Source organism: Artemia sp. Qi Xiang Cuo, chromosome 18 (assembly GCF_049724085.1).
Source record: "Artemia sp. Qi Xiang Cuo chromosome 18, ASM4972408v1, whole genome shotgun sequence".
Taxonomy (NCBI): domain Eukaryota; kingdom Metazoa; phylum Arthropoda; class Branchiopoda; order Anostraca; family Artemiidae; genus Artemia; species Artemia sp. Qi Xiang Cuo.
Genome location: NC_142811.1, coordinates 1944062 through 1957369, shown reverse-complemented (window position 1 = coordinate 1957369; position 13308 = coordinate 1944062). Strand labels below are relative to the sequence as shown.

General features: G+C 35.7%; 1 protein-coding gene across 1 annotated transcript in view; it reads left to right on the top strand.

Moving 5' to 3' along the window:
- The window catches only part of LOC148941114 (synaptotagmin-15-like), a 326984-nt gene extending 321491 nt beyond the window's left edge, over nucleotides 1-5493 (top strand). Inside the window, exon 8 of the mRNA XM_089104584.1 lies at nucleotides 5300-5493. Within this exon, the coding sequence (XP_088960710.1) occupies nucleotides 5300-5493 (194 nt within the window). The remainder of the gene's footprint in view (nucleotides 1-5299) is intronic.
- The last annotated feature ends 7815 nt before the right edge of the window (nucleotides 5494-13308 follow it).

The following is a 13308-nucleotide window of genomic DNA, read 5'->3' as shown; positions in this document are numbered from 1 at the left end:
GAGATCCTCTTCCGAATATCCAGTAAGTGATGATCCGGTATCATCGGCGAAAAGAACATTCAGACCAAGGGTTTCTGTCGCTGATGGAAGGTCATTTATGTATATCATAAAAAGCAGTGGTCCCAGGATTAAACCTTGCGGGAAAGCAATATTTGACAATAGACCTGCATTCAAAAATGTGTCGTTTATCATAGTCATTTGAGAGTGATCACTTAGGTAAGATTTGATAAAACCGTACGCTGGTCCTCGTATCCCACCATAGTTTAATTTGTACAACAATATTTCATGGCTTAACGAATCGAAGGCCTTCTCAGGGTCCAAAAATATACTCGTCGGGATCCATTTTTTGTCCAGACACTCGTGAATAAATTGTACCATAGTTAATATAGCATCCTGCGTACTATGCTCTTTTCTAAATCCATATTGAGTTTTTGAAAAATAATCTTTTGAACAGAGAAAATTATACATTCGATTATAAAAACATCGCTCCATTACTTTAGAAAAATCCGAAAGAATAGAAATGGGTCTATAATTTGAGCAATTAGTCCGGTCACCACTTTTATATAGCGGTAACAATTTCGCTTTTTAAACAGAATCTGGACAAGTTCCCGATCTAAATGACAGATTTATTAAATGACACATAACTTTATTAATACTAGGTAAAATGGCTTTAACAATATTGGTCGATGACTCATCAATCCCCGGGGAATTTCCATTATTTAAAAGCTTAACAACCTTAGCAAGCTCTTCTTGTGTTACCGGAGTTAAAAACATAGAATTCTCAGAAGGACTTCCTAGGTACGTAGGATAATTACATTGCCCATGGGACATATTATGTTGGAGCTTATTAGCTATTGACTGCCCGATTGATACGAAATGAAAATTTATGTAATTTGCCATTTCTAGTTCCCTTTCAATTGTATTACCATAGGCATCCCGTATTTTTGATGGTGAAGAAGACGTCCGCGATCGATTTAAACATGAGTTGATTAGTTCCCAAGTTTTCTTTGGGGACTTACTTACTTCATTAAAAGAATCGAAATAAAATTTCATTTTAGCATTGCGTATTATTTTTGAAAGTAGGTTTTTATAATTTTTGAAGGTTCTTCTATTTTCTTCACTTTCGAAAGATATTAAAGTTTTATAGAGATTATTTTTGTTTTATTGATGTCAAAAGGGCGGGCGATATCCATGGTTGGATGGGTTGATTATATTTCCGTTTTCTTTTTTTTTACTCTTGGGCACGACTCATCAAGTGCAGCATGAAATACTTCTAAAAAATAATCCGTCGCAGACTTTATTTTATCAGCATCAAATACAGGAGACCAATCAGTTAAATTCAGTTTATCCTTTAAACGTACTATATTTTTTTAATTAATAATCCAGGTTGCTGTTTCTGGTGATTTTAATTTATCAATCTGGTATCTCCCATTAGAAATAAAAAAAAAATGATCAGAAAAAATCGTAAGAACAACCAGTGAAGACATGGCTGGTGCTGCTAAAAATATTTTGTCAATGAGAGTTGCACTAGTCGATGCAACACGCGTTGAATTGTACATGAAGGAATTAGGGAATTCGATGACATTAATGTAATAAATTCTGTTGTATGGGCATTTTCTTTAAATTCCAGTAGATTTATATTAAAATTCCCCATAACCACAAAATCCTTATCAACCAAAGATGAAAGTAAAGACTTCAGAGATTGCAAAAAAAACGGTATTGGGGTCGACGGGGGCGTATACACAACACAAATTTGAATTTTTTTAGTCCCAAGCCGACATTCAACCGCCAGTATTTCACACACTTTTTCAACATTATATTTTTCCAGTTCTGGCAGTCGCTCAAACTGCGCTCCATGATTCAAAAATAAGCCAAGGCCACCTTTTTCATGGACTAGTCGATTCTTATCAACGAATTTATATCCCCGGATTTTCACATTATAATGGGTCTTATCATTAATAAATGTTTCACAAATCCCCAAAATGTCAATTTGATTTGCTGGCAAAAAAATTTGTTAGTTCATCAATAGAACTCATGAGTCCTTGTACATTCACAAACCCCGTTCGCAATGAATTATCTTCAAGTCCGTTTATTTCATCAGGAGAAACATACGATGATGGTTTTATTTTAAAAAAAGTGTGGTTTTCTATTTGACCGAAACATGAAAAATTTCAGAAAGTGAAGATAGGTTAAGGAATTTCCCCTCCAAAGCTACCAGTCTAACGGTCCCCCTCGCACCCGTACACTTTAAAGTCAACTAAGTAATAATCGGGAGATCCCACCCCGCGCCAGTAAGCCCGCGTGATAAGGAGCCCGTACCAATGCCGAGCCATGAAAACCTATTATGCTTATCATCCTTCAAGAAGACCCAAGTTGAGAAGGTATAAGTAGAACAGAAATAACTGGGGTAGAAATAATCAAAATAAACTTGAACCGAGCTAGCCTAAATAACACATAAAAATAAAAAATCAAAATATCTCATCACAAAAACGAAACAATTATCAATTCAGAGCGGGATTGATCTAACATCATACACTTGTTGTCGTTAATATTTCTTATGCTTTTGCCCCCTGCATCTCAGAGTCCAATGTATACTCTAGCCAAAGTTTATCCCCTTTTCATGTCACTTCCCTGAGTTGTGCTGATTCATTTTCACGCATTTGCTTACCTTTAGACAGTAAATCGTTTCTAATCGAGTTTAATTTGGGTGGCGAGTCCGTGCAAATCTGGCCCCCAGTTCCTTTCAGCTTTGATACTGAACTGAAGATTGATAGAATATCTTTTTCTGTCGACACTGTTACAAAAACTGGAGGGGTGATCAGCTTACGGCTAGACACATTTGACTTCTGAGGCATTCGGTAGCACTGTGATATTTGAATTTTATCCATGATTTCCATTTTTGATGTCAGTAACGTAGACTATTAAAAGAAGAATCATTTGAAATAAATTAGAAGTTCTAGTTACTGTTAAGGGGAAGGGGTTCCATTTGTTAACCTATCAGCTAGAGAGGGAGGTGAAGGGAGGTACAGCTAAGCGGAATGTAAGCATGGAGAAGAAACAGTCTCAAATCTTCAGTATGGACAAAGCCTCTAGCTTCTCCCTTATGAAAAGTGCCAAACTTTAGAAGTAAATATATCGGTTCTAGGCTTTTAGCCCCCCCCCCCGGCGATTACTCCCTGGAAAATACCCCCCCCCCGGCAAATACCCCCCGCGGAAAGTACGCCCCCCCCTAAAAAATACCCTCGGTGGAAAATACCCAACGGAAAATACTCCCCCCGGAAAATACCTCCTCCCCCTCCCAGCAAAAATACCCCCCCCTCTCGCGGATGATACCCGGGGGTATTTTCTCTTCTTTTTTATCATTTTTTTTTAGTTAACAAAATTTCCAGATACCTAGAAATAATTGTTTTATGCCTTCAAACTGTCCAAATACTTTAGCAGACCCCTCCCCCCTTATGTGCAAATATATAGCCCAAATTTTATATTCCCCATATATTCTCTCACTTCTCTTTGTGTTGTCTCGCGCTAAGCTGAAAAAATAACGAAAAAACCGGTTTGTTCTCGATTTTTACACAGCGGAAACTTGAGTGAGTGGTGCATAATACACAAGTACCAAAATCCCTTCTCCCTACGGAAATAAAAAAAGAAAATTCACATAAAATTCTCAAATTTGGAAAGCCTTATTTCCCACGAGGTATATTTTCCGCGGGGGGTGTTTTCCGGTTAGGGGGGTATTTTCTGCGGGGGGTATTTTCTGCGGGGGGGGGGGTTAATCACCGGGGGGGGAGTAAACGCGGCCACCCAATATATCACCTGTTACCTACCAGTTTCTAGTCCCTAAATGTTTTAAGAAAAAGGGTAACTATAAAAACTCACAACAATTTTCACAAAGTAAAGTTAAGGCCTTTCAAGGAATGAAAGAAATAAACTTCACATGGACTCTAGACTATGTGGTCATGAAAGGGCGCGGCTCACTTAACATAGTTGTCTTTTCCTTCGAAGATAAGCAAATATGATATATGATATAAGCAAATATGATATTTGTTTAACCTCGTTGAAACAAACACATCAATTATATTGGAGGCAACCTGTTAAAGGTGAACAAGTGGACTGGAATAGGACTCAACAGCGCCTAAAGACATTATGCAGAAACTTAAAAGACATAGTGCCACAGCTGTCCCGTTTTCAACCATATGGTGTTGCAAAACACCAAATTTCGTCTTATTAGAGCTAAAAGGCTGTTAAGTGATAATCATAGGATGGCTGTTTGGGCAAAACTATCTAACTGCTAATTTCATAGTCTCTCACTTCTAGACGCTATACTATTATTTGATAGCACATTTGCCCCTACCGTCTAATTTGCCCCTAAATATAGTTGCCCTTTGCCCCTAAGTATATGCAAAAGGAAGGATTACTATAAAAAGTGTACCAAGTAATGCTACTGTGTATACGATACTTTTTCACCTCACTTAGCACCATTTTTTGGCACTTTTTGCACTTTTTTTTATACTTTTTGCACCACATTTTAGGGAGGAGCCAGTTGATTTCTTAGGAAAGAATGGAGAAGGAACTAAGATTCAAAACGTTTGTTTTGGACCCAAAATTTTCAGACTTTCCATGAGGGGCCCTTTACATTAATAGGAATTTCATCTCTGGCTCTGGTTTATTTGGACGAATATGCGATTTTCGACTAAGTGTATAACATAGCTACTGAGGATGGTTGAGAGTTCCCTCTTATTGTTGGAAAGATAAGTTTTAACAGGAAACGATATTTCCTAAATATCGAAGCATTTCTATCAAAAGTTATATGAAGTGAAGAAGAGAAGTAGTGTTGTATCTATGATAATACTTTTTTATCCTAAAAATCATGAATTTTTTTTCAAATGATTGACATTGTAACTTAAAAAGAAATAAAACTTGGTTATTCGTGAAGGTGACTACTTTCTTCCCCTCCCCCAATTTACTCTAAAATTTCAATTTTTCTCAATGTTCCAACAATGGATGCTCTAACAAAGAACAAATATATTTTGTTTTTTGAAATGCTCTAAGAAAGAACTCAATTTGCATTTGCTATAAGCAATAAAAAGTTTATTTCAAATGCTTTGAAAGGTAATCAGTACGTAATTTACTTGCGATTACCAGCTGGCTCTATTTTTTGTACTCTAAAATGCTTTTAGGAAAGTCCTAGTCAAACTTTAACAAAGAACTGAAGAATGATGCGTTGGCAGCTTCCCTTGCATATCAAAGAATCATTGTTCGTTTGAAGTTCGAATGTGATATTTAAATTTTGCTATTTAAGAACTTGTTATCTCTATTTTATTTATTACTAAGCTAGTTTCTTATTCTCGCTTCAGCAAGCTATTCTGCTCTCAACTTCTCAAGAAGTTGAGAGCTATTCTGCTCTCAACTTCAACAACCCTTCTCAAGAATGTAAATAAAGTGTTTAGAGAATGGAAAGATGAAGAATTCATGTTGAAACAAGAGGTTCATTAGTATTATTCAAAAAGCGTTTAATTTAAATTACTAGTTTAAATATCCGGGTTAATGTTAAAATTTGTGTCTCATGCAGTAGCTACAATTTTTTAAGCAATTAATTTAAAAAAACTTTTTCCACAAAATAAATTATTCAAAGAAAAGTAAAGAGCTACATTAAACCAAAGACGAGCAGAAATAAAGTCGAGCAATAATTCAACGAAAATTCCTCCCATTCCCCTTGTTGTTCATGTAATTTCCCCTGTTCCTTCCAATTCATACTTGAATAATTTTCCCGCTGAAAATTCTCCCTTTCGACAGATAAATATTTTTGACAATTCCAACCCCACTGAAAGCTTCGCCTAAACAATTTTCCCGGAACTTTTCCAAATGTAAAATTAAGTCGCCAAGAGAGAGCAAGACAATACAAAGAATATCGTATAGGTCTTGCAAATTCCTTCCGTGTAAAATTTCCTCTGGAAAGTTCAACCCTCAAAACTTTCCTCCTCGTGGAAAATTCTCTCCGTAAAAAAACAGTTTTTTATTTAATTTCGAATCGTTTTTCTTCTAAAGTGGGGAAGTCTGCCCCCCTCTCACGAAAATTCCTCCATGGGAGTTCCTCTTGTGACCCCCCCCCCCTGGATGATTGCATCCTCATTGAAAATGTTTCCCAGAAAATTTCCTGCGGACAGTTCTTCTTAGAAGATTCTCCTAAGACTACTTTTATTTGAAAAAGACTAGGTTTTTTATCTAATTTCTGATTGTTTTTCAAATCTGGAAGAGAATCGTACTCCGTCGAAAATTTATCCTAAAAATCTTACCGCCCATGAAATTTTTTTCACGTGGAAAACTCCCTAATGCAAAATTTCTACCACGGAAAATACCTCCCCCCTTCCCTCTTAACAGAAAATTGTCTCAAACAATTTCTATCCCGCTGAAACTTCTCCTGGACAATTCCCCGGGAATATCTGTACCTGTAAACTTGAGTCACCAAAGAGAAAGTAAGACAAATACAAAGAATTTCGTATGGGAATTCTGGCAAAATCCCCCGTGTAAAATTTTACCCGGAAACTTCCCTTTTCACAGAAAATCCTCCCCTTGGAAAATCCGCCCACAGAATCTTCCCCCCTCCGACAAATTTGTGTATACTTTTCAATAACAAGAACTATAAGTATTAACGTGTTATAGCAACTCCACTTTGTTCTTGATCAGTAATGAAATTCTCAAAGCCTAGCTCTTTAGAGCCAGGCTTTGAGGAAGGGATAACCCCTTTTATTTACGGAATAATTTCTGTTGGTTTTAAGTTTTAATGTCGCTCCTTAGTTTCAATTAAAAAACTTTTTTTTATTTAATTTCCCAAAGTTTTTGAATTAATGCAGCTTTGATATTCGCTCACCGTGCATGACTAATTAAAACGAAATTTGCATATTAATTGTCCTTTTTTTTGGCTATATGGCTTTCTCGAAATTTTTTACTGACATACCTTACGAATTAACTTACGTAACGAACTTCTATATTCGTATGTTTTGTTACGTATATTAGGGAGTTCGCCCCTAGTCAATATCTCGCTATTTACGCTGAAGTTCGAATTTTATTCGAATCACAAACCCCTGAATCACAAAGGCCGGTTAATTAGAACAGATAGCTCTTTTGAAAGAACTAGAAAAAACTTTTGCGTAAAGAGCGAGGTATTGACTAGGGGGCGAACTCCCTCATATACGTAATAATTTCTGTTCGTTTTGAGTTTTAATGTCGCTCCTTACTTTCAGTTGAAAAAACTTTTTTTTTTTATTTAATTTCTGACCGTTTTTAAATAATGCTGGGAAATCCGGCACCCGGAGGATTAAGTCACCCTTAAAGAATTATTTATTATATTTTCGACTATGCTGAACAAAATGCATTTCTCGAAATTTTGATTGGGTGACTTCGGGGAAAAAATTAACGTGGGAGGGGACCAAGTTGCCCTCCAATTATTTTGTCACTTAAAAAAGGTACTAGAACGCTTATTTTCCTTTTGAATGAGCCCTCTCACGATATTCTAAGACTACTGAATCGATGCGATCACCCCTTGGGAAAAAACAAAAAAAAAAAAAAAAAAAAAACAAATAAACGCGCATTCGTAAAATTTCTTCTGGTAAAAAAAAACAAAATTTCACATTTTTGCAGTTAGGAGCTTGAAACTTCTATAGTACGGTTCTCTGAAACACTGAATCTGACGGTGTGATTTTCACTAAAGTTCTATGACTTTTAGGGGGTTGTTTCCCCTTTTTTTCGAAAATAAGGCAAATTTTCTCAGGCGCGTTACTTTTGATGGGTATCACTAAACTTGATGAAACGTATATATTTGAAATCAGCATAAAAATTTAACTCTTTTGATGTATCTGTTGGTATCAAAATTCTATTTTTTAGATTTTTATTTGCTATTGAGCCGGGACGCTCCTTACTTACAGTTCGTTACCACGAACTGTTTGACCAGTTTTCTTTGTCCACTCGGAGATAATCAGCTTAGCCTGAGGAAAATAAACGGTATCTATGTAGGTGTATTTGGGTTAAATATTTAATATATAGAGTTGGCTAGGTTAGGTATTTAATATATTGCGTTCTGTGTGGGCTGCTTTCCAAAAATCTCTTTTGTAGTTCCCCATAATTTTGGACTAAAGTATTATATTTTCATCACATTTTGGTATATTATGATAACCTAACTTCACTGCTTTGGTGTGGTCACTATAACACGTAAATACCAGACTATATGTAAGCAATGAACAAATTTCATAACTTACAGTCCTTTCCTCAGGGGCTGTAGGGGGTCATGTCACCCCCAGAGAAATAATTTACTCGCAAATTTTCGACTATGCTGAAGAAAATGGCTATCTCACTACTTGATCAGATGTCTTTGGTGAAAAAGAGGGTGGGAGAGGGGCTAGTCACCCTCCAATCTGTTTGGTAATTTAAAATCGGCACTAGAAGTTTTAACTTCCTTTCGAATGAGCCCTCTCCGATTTTCTAAGACCATTTGTTCGATACGATCAACCCTTGGGAAAACGAGAAAAACAAACAAAAAAGTGAAAACAATCAAATAAAAACGCTTCCGTGATCTTCATTCCGGCAAATTTAAAATTCCACATTTTTACAGATGGAAGTTCAAAACTATACAGTAGGGTTACCTGTTACGCTGACTCTGATGGTGTCACTTTTATTGAGCTTTCTTGACATTTTGGGGATGTTATCCCATTTTTTCAAAAATCGGACAAATTTAATCAGACAGATTTGTAACTTATGTTGGCTAACATTTAACCTAATGAATTTTATTTGTTTGAAAAATCAGCATATAACACTTATTCTTTTTATTTATCTATTGTTATCAAAATTCCAGTTTTTAAAGTTTCAGTTGATATTGGGCCGATTCACTCCTTACTTACATTTATTTACAATGAGCTGTTTGGTTAGTGGAAAAATGAGGACAAATGCATTTTCACCATTCGGTGTTGCTACCTCTGACAATCGAAAGCTCAATATACAGTTTTTTGATGATTTTAAATCAATTGATTGCCTCAAAATTTTCAGTTGATGAATTTTGGTGCCATTTTAGACAAAATTGTCGTTGTGCACCACAAAATAGCGAATTGCCAACTGACTGTGGTACACACTGTTTTTGCTATAAAAAAAATATGACTAGAACTTCGAATTTTAGGTTTAATGAGCCTTCTCTCGATTTTCTAGGACTATCGGTTTCATTTGCCCGCTCTTGAGATAAATAAAATAGGAGTTGCACATAAGTAATTTTCTTTTTCGGAACAAAAGCTCAAAACTTCAGTTTTAGTTTTTCCCGCAAAGGAAAAAAAAACCAGTAAATCTAAAAAAAATACAAAACAGTAAATCTGAAAATCTACAAACAGTTTGCAGATAATGGACTGAAAACTTCTCAATAGAATTCTCTGAATGATAAATCTGATAGTACAAAGCCGTGCCCAGCATTTTTCTTAGGGGAAGGGGGTTTACTCAAAGATTTTTTGGGGGAGAGTTACACAAAAAAACCTCAAAAACAAAATTTGTTTATATCCATTTTTGCTACGTTTTTACGAGTCCAACAAGCCTTTCGGGGGGGGGCGGGTTCAAACCCTTTAACCCCCCCCCCGGGATACGGCCTTGTGATGTTATAATTTTTGTAATGAGCTCATGCCTAGCTCTTGTCCTTTTTATGTATACATTCCTATCAAAACCCATTTGTAGAATTTCGGTTAATATTGGCATGAGTTGCTCCTTACTTACAGTTCACTACCACAAAGTGGTTAATATAGAAAGGCAGCATTGTCTATAATTGTTTTCTGTAACAAAATCCTCCCATATTTAACTGTGAAAATATGTTTGGGAACAAATAGGGGATTTTAACTGAGGCCGAAAGAGAGGTATAATAGGGGGGGGGGAAGGTATTGGGAAAAGAAAATTTTTTCCAGGGTTACAGAGAGCACTCTTAGCCAAAACCCAAGCACACTCGTGTCCTTCTTTTCTCAAGGGCAGTTAGACTAGATCTGCCAAAAAAAGGGATATCAACGAGATTTTTCCTTCATTAAAGATAATTCATTGGAATTATTTGCCTCTATTCTGTCTACCAATTCTTCGATAGGCCAGGATGTCAATAGCAGGGACACTTTTCCGTGGAAATCTTAATTAGGATAAAAATGGGGATTTAAGCTGAGGCAGGAAGAGATATAATTAGGATAAGACAGTAATTCTTAGAAACTGTTTGCCCCTATTCGGTCCGAGTATTCTTTATGATGGTTAGAATATTACGCATTGGGCCTATAAGAAAGGGCAAAATTTTCAAACCAGGAGATTTGACGTCTTTTGATATTAATCAAAGGGAAAAAGTTTGCTTCTAAAACAATATGTCTTCGAGGAGTTTTTTTTTCTAATTGTTCTAAATCTAATTGTTTAATTCATTAGGTTAAAACTTACACGACCATATATGTCTTATGAAAAGTCGGGAATTCAATTCCCGATGCATATTCACCTTCATATGTATTTTTCCTAGTTTTTAAGCGGGCACCAAATTTAAAAGAAAGAAACGCGGGTAAAAAATCCGCCATAACTAAGCCAAGACATATGGCAGTAAACAGCTTTCCTTTAAAGGTAAAGTGGTCTTTGGAAATCAACAAGCTGTATTCGAATTTTTGCGGACGATTGGTTTAGCTAAATTTACCTAATCAATTTTGTTCATTTATTCTCGTGGTTTAACATGGCAACACTTACGAAAATTTGGTGCTTCACTAATAACTTCATAAGTTTGAAAAAGCCAAAATTTTATACTATCGTGTTTTTTGGTAGAGATAGACCTAAGATGAATACAGGGGGCAGTAAACTTCCCCCCGCTCCCCCATTCAAAAATAGATTTCCTTGGTTCTTCAAGAAATGACCGCAAATTTCAATAATTAAAACAGAAGCTTTTAATTTCTACTAATACAAAATGGGACCTAATAATTTTTCTTAGGCTCTCTTAGTTTTTTAATCCCCGAATTCGCGGCACCAGGTACAATCAAATAGCTGACTTGTCGCTAGTCTTTTACCGAGATTTGTAGATGACTATTGAAGGATCTTTTGAAAGAGTCAACTGAGGAAGTTTGGGGAAAGTCCTTCTTCTACAAGTCCTCTGTTCTTGACTTGCCAGCTTCAAGATAATGTGACTAAGTTGTGTGCTTTTGTGTCTGTCTTGTTGGCTGGAGGTACAATATGAGAAAGCTCTTGAGAAGGAGGTGAATTAAAGTACTTGTAGAAAGCAACCATCGACGCTACATCAAACCTCTCACTAACAGACTGGAGAGGATCAGAATAAATTCGATGTTATTTACTGCTTGGGCTCTAGTAGAAAGAAAAGATTATTTAAAACGGATTTTCGGAAAGGAAGTTGATGTAGCATCAGTTGGACAAACAAAATTCATCTTATAAATCTACATATGTGTCTAATATAGTTCCTTCAAAAAATCAATAAACAGGAACAGTTTTTATATCAAATTAAACAAAAAAAAAGATTTTTTTAACTGAAAGTAAGGAGCGACATTAAAACTTTAAACGAACAAAAATTATTTCGTATATGAAATGGGCTGTCCCCTCCTCAACGCCTCGCTCTTTACGCTAAAGTTTTCATTGTTTTAAAAAATAAAGTTTTGTGACAGAGTCAAACTTTAGCGTAAAGAGCGAGGCGTTGAGGAGGGGACATCCCCTTTAATATACGGAATAATTTCTGTTCGTTTTAAGTTTTAATGTCGCTCCTTACTTTCAGTTACAAAGACTTGTTGTTTTTTATTTAATTTCTGAACTTTTTTGAATTAATGCAACTTTGATTTTACCACGAACTGTTTGATATATTATATATATATATTTTTATAAAACAAGAATTTCTTTTCCTGGTTTTGAAAAATGGAATTTTCCAATCAAAACCAAGTACTGTATCCAGGGCCATCACATATTGGGGTGGGGGATGTTTTTGGTCGGTCGGTAAAAAAATAATTTGGTAAAATCGTGGTGCTTCGAGCCACGATTTTTGCAACGCCGTTAAAATTCTTTGTTCGGTTCAATAAAGACCACGAAAATGCTGACTTGTCATCTACAGAAATTTCGAACTTGGTTGGTAAGTGCATCATTTTTACCAACTCCTACCGTGATTTTATAGATGGTGCCACAACTTTCCATTTGGTTAAATAAACAGCAATAAAATAGTGAGATGTTATGTACCGAAATCTAAATCTTGGTTGATATTAAATAAAAAAAACAAGTTTTTTAAACTGAAAGTAAGGAGCGACATTAAAACTTAAAACGAACAGAAATTATTCCGTATATGAAAGGGCTCTCCCTCCTCAACGCCTCGCTCTTTACGCTAAAGTTTTTTATTGTTTTAAAAAATAAAGTTGTGAGACAGAGTCAAACTTTAGCGTAAACAGCGAGGCGTCGAGGAGGGGAGAATAGCAAACTGCACATCCCTAATCATAATGTTCTGACAACACATACCTATGAAAGGCTAAGAAACCTAGCTCAGAAAAGTCGAAAATAGCAAACTACACATCCCAAATCATAGGTTTCAGACACTACACAAATATTAAAGAATAAGAAATCCATATCATAAAATCAATAAATATTAATTTACATATAACAAAACATATTTTTAAGACATCAATCAACTATTAAATACTAATAAACCCTAGCTCAGAAAAGTCTGAAATAGTCAACTACTCATCCCAAACTCGAAGTTTCAGACAACAAACACCTATGACTGACTAAGAATCCTAGCTCTGAAAAGTCCAAAAAGCAAACTACACCCCCCAAATCATAATTTTCTGAAAGGACACACATATGATAGGCTAAGAAATCTAGCTCAGAAAAGTCAAAAATAGCAAATTAACCATCCCAAATCATAGGTTTCAGTCAACACACACCTACGAATGGCTAAGAAATCCAGCTCAGAAAAGTCAAAAAAATAGCAACCCACACATCCCAAATCATAGGTTTCAGACAGCACACACCTACGAAAGACTAAGAAATCCGATTATGAAAAGTCGGAAATAGCAAATTACATATCCCAAATCATAGGTTTCAGACAACACTCACCTATGAACGGCTAAGAAACCTAGCTCAGAAAAGTCAAAAATAGCAAACTAGTCATCCCAAACTATAGGTTTCAGACAACAAACACCTATGAAAGGCTAAGAAATCCAGCTCAGAAAAGTCAAAAGTAGCAATCCACCCATCACAAATCATAGGTTACAGACAACACACACACCTATGAAAGACTAAGAAATCCAGCACAGAAAAGTCAAAAATAGCAAACTACATATCCCAAATCAT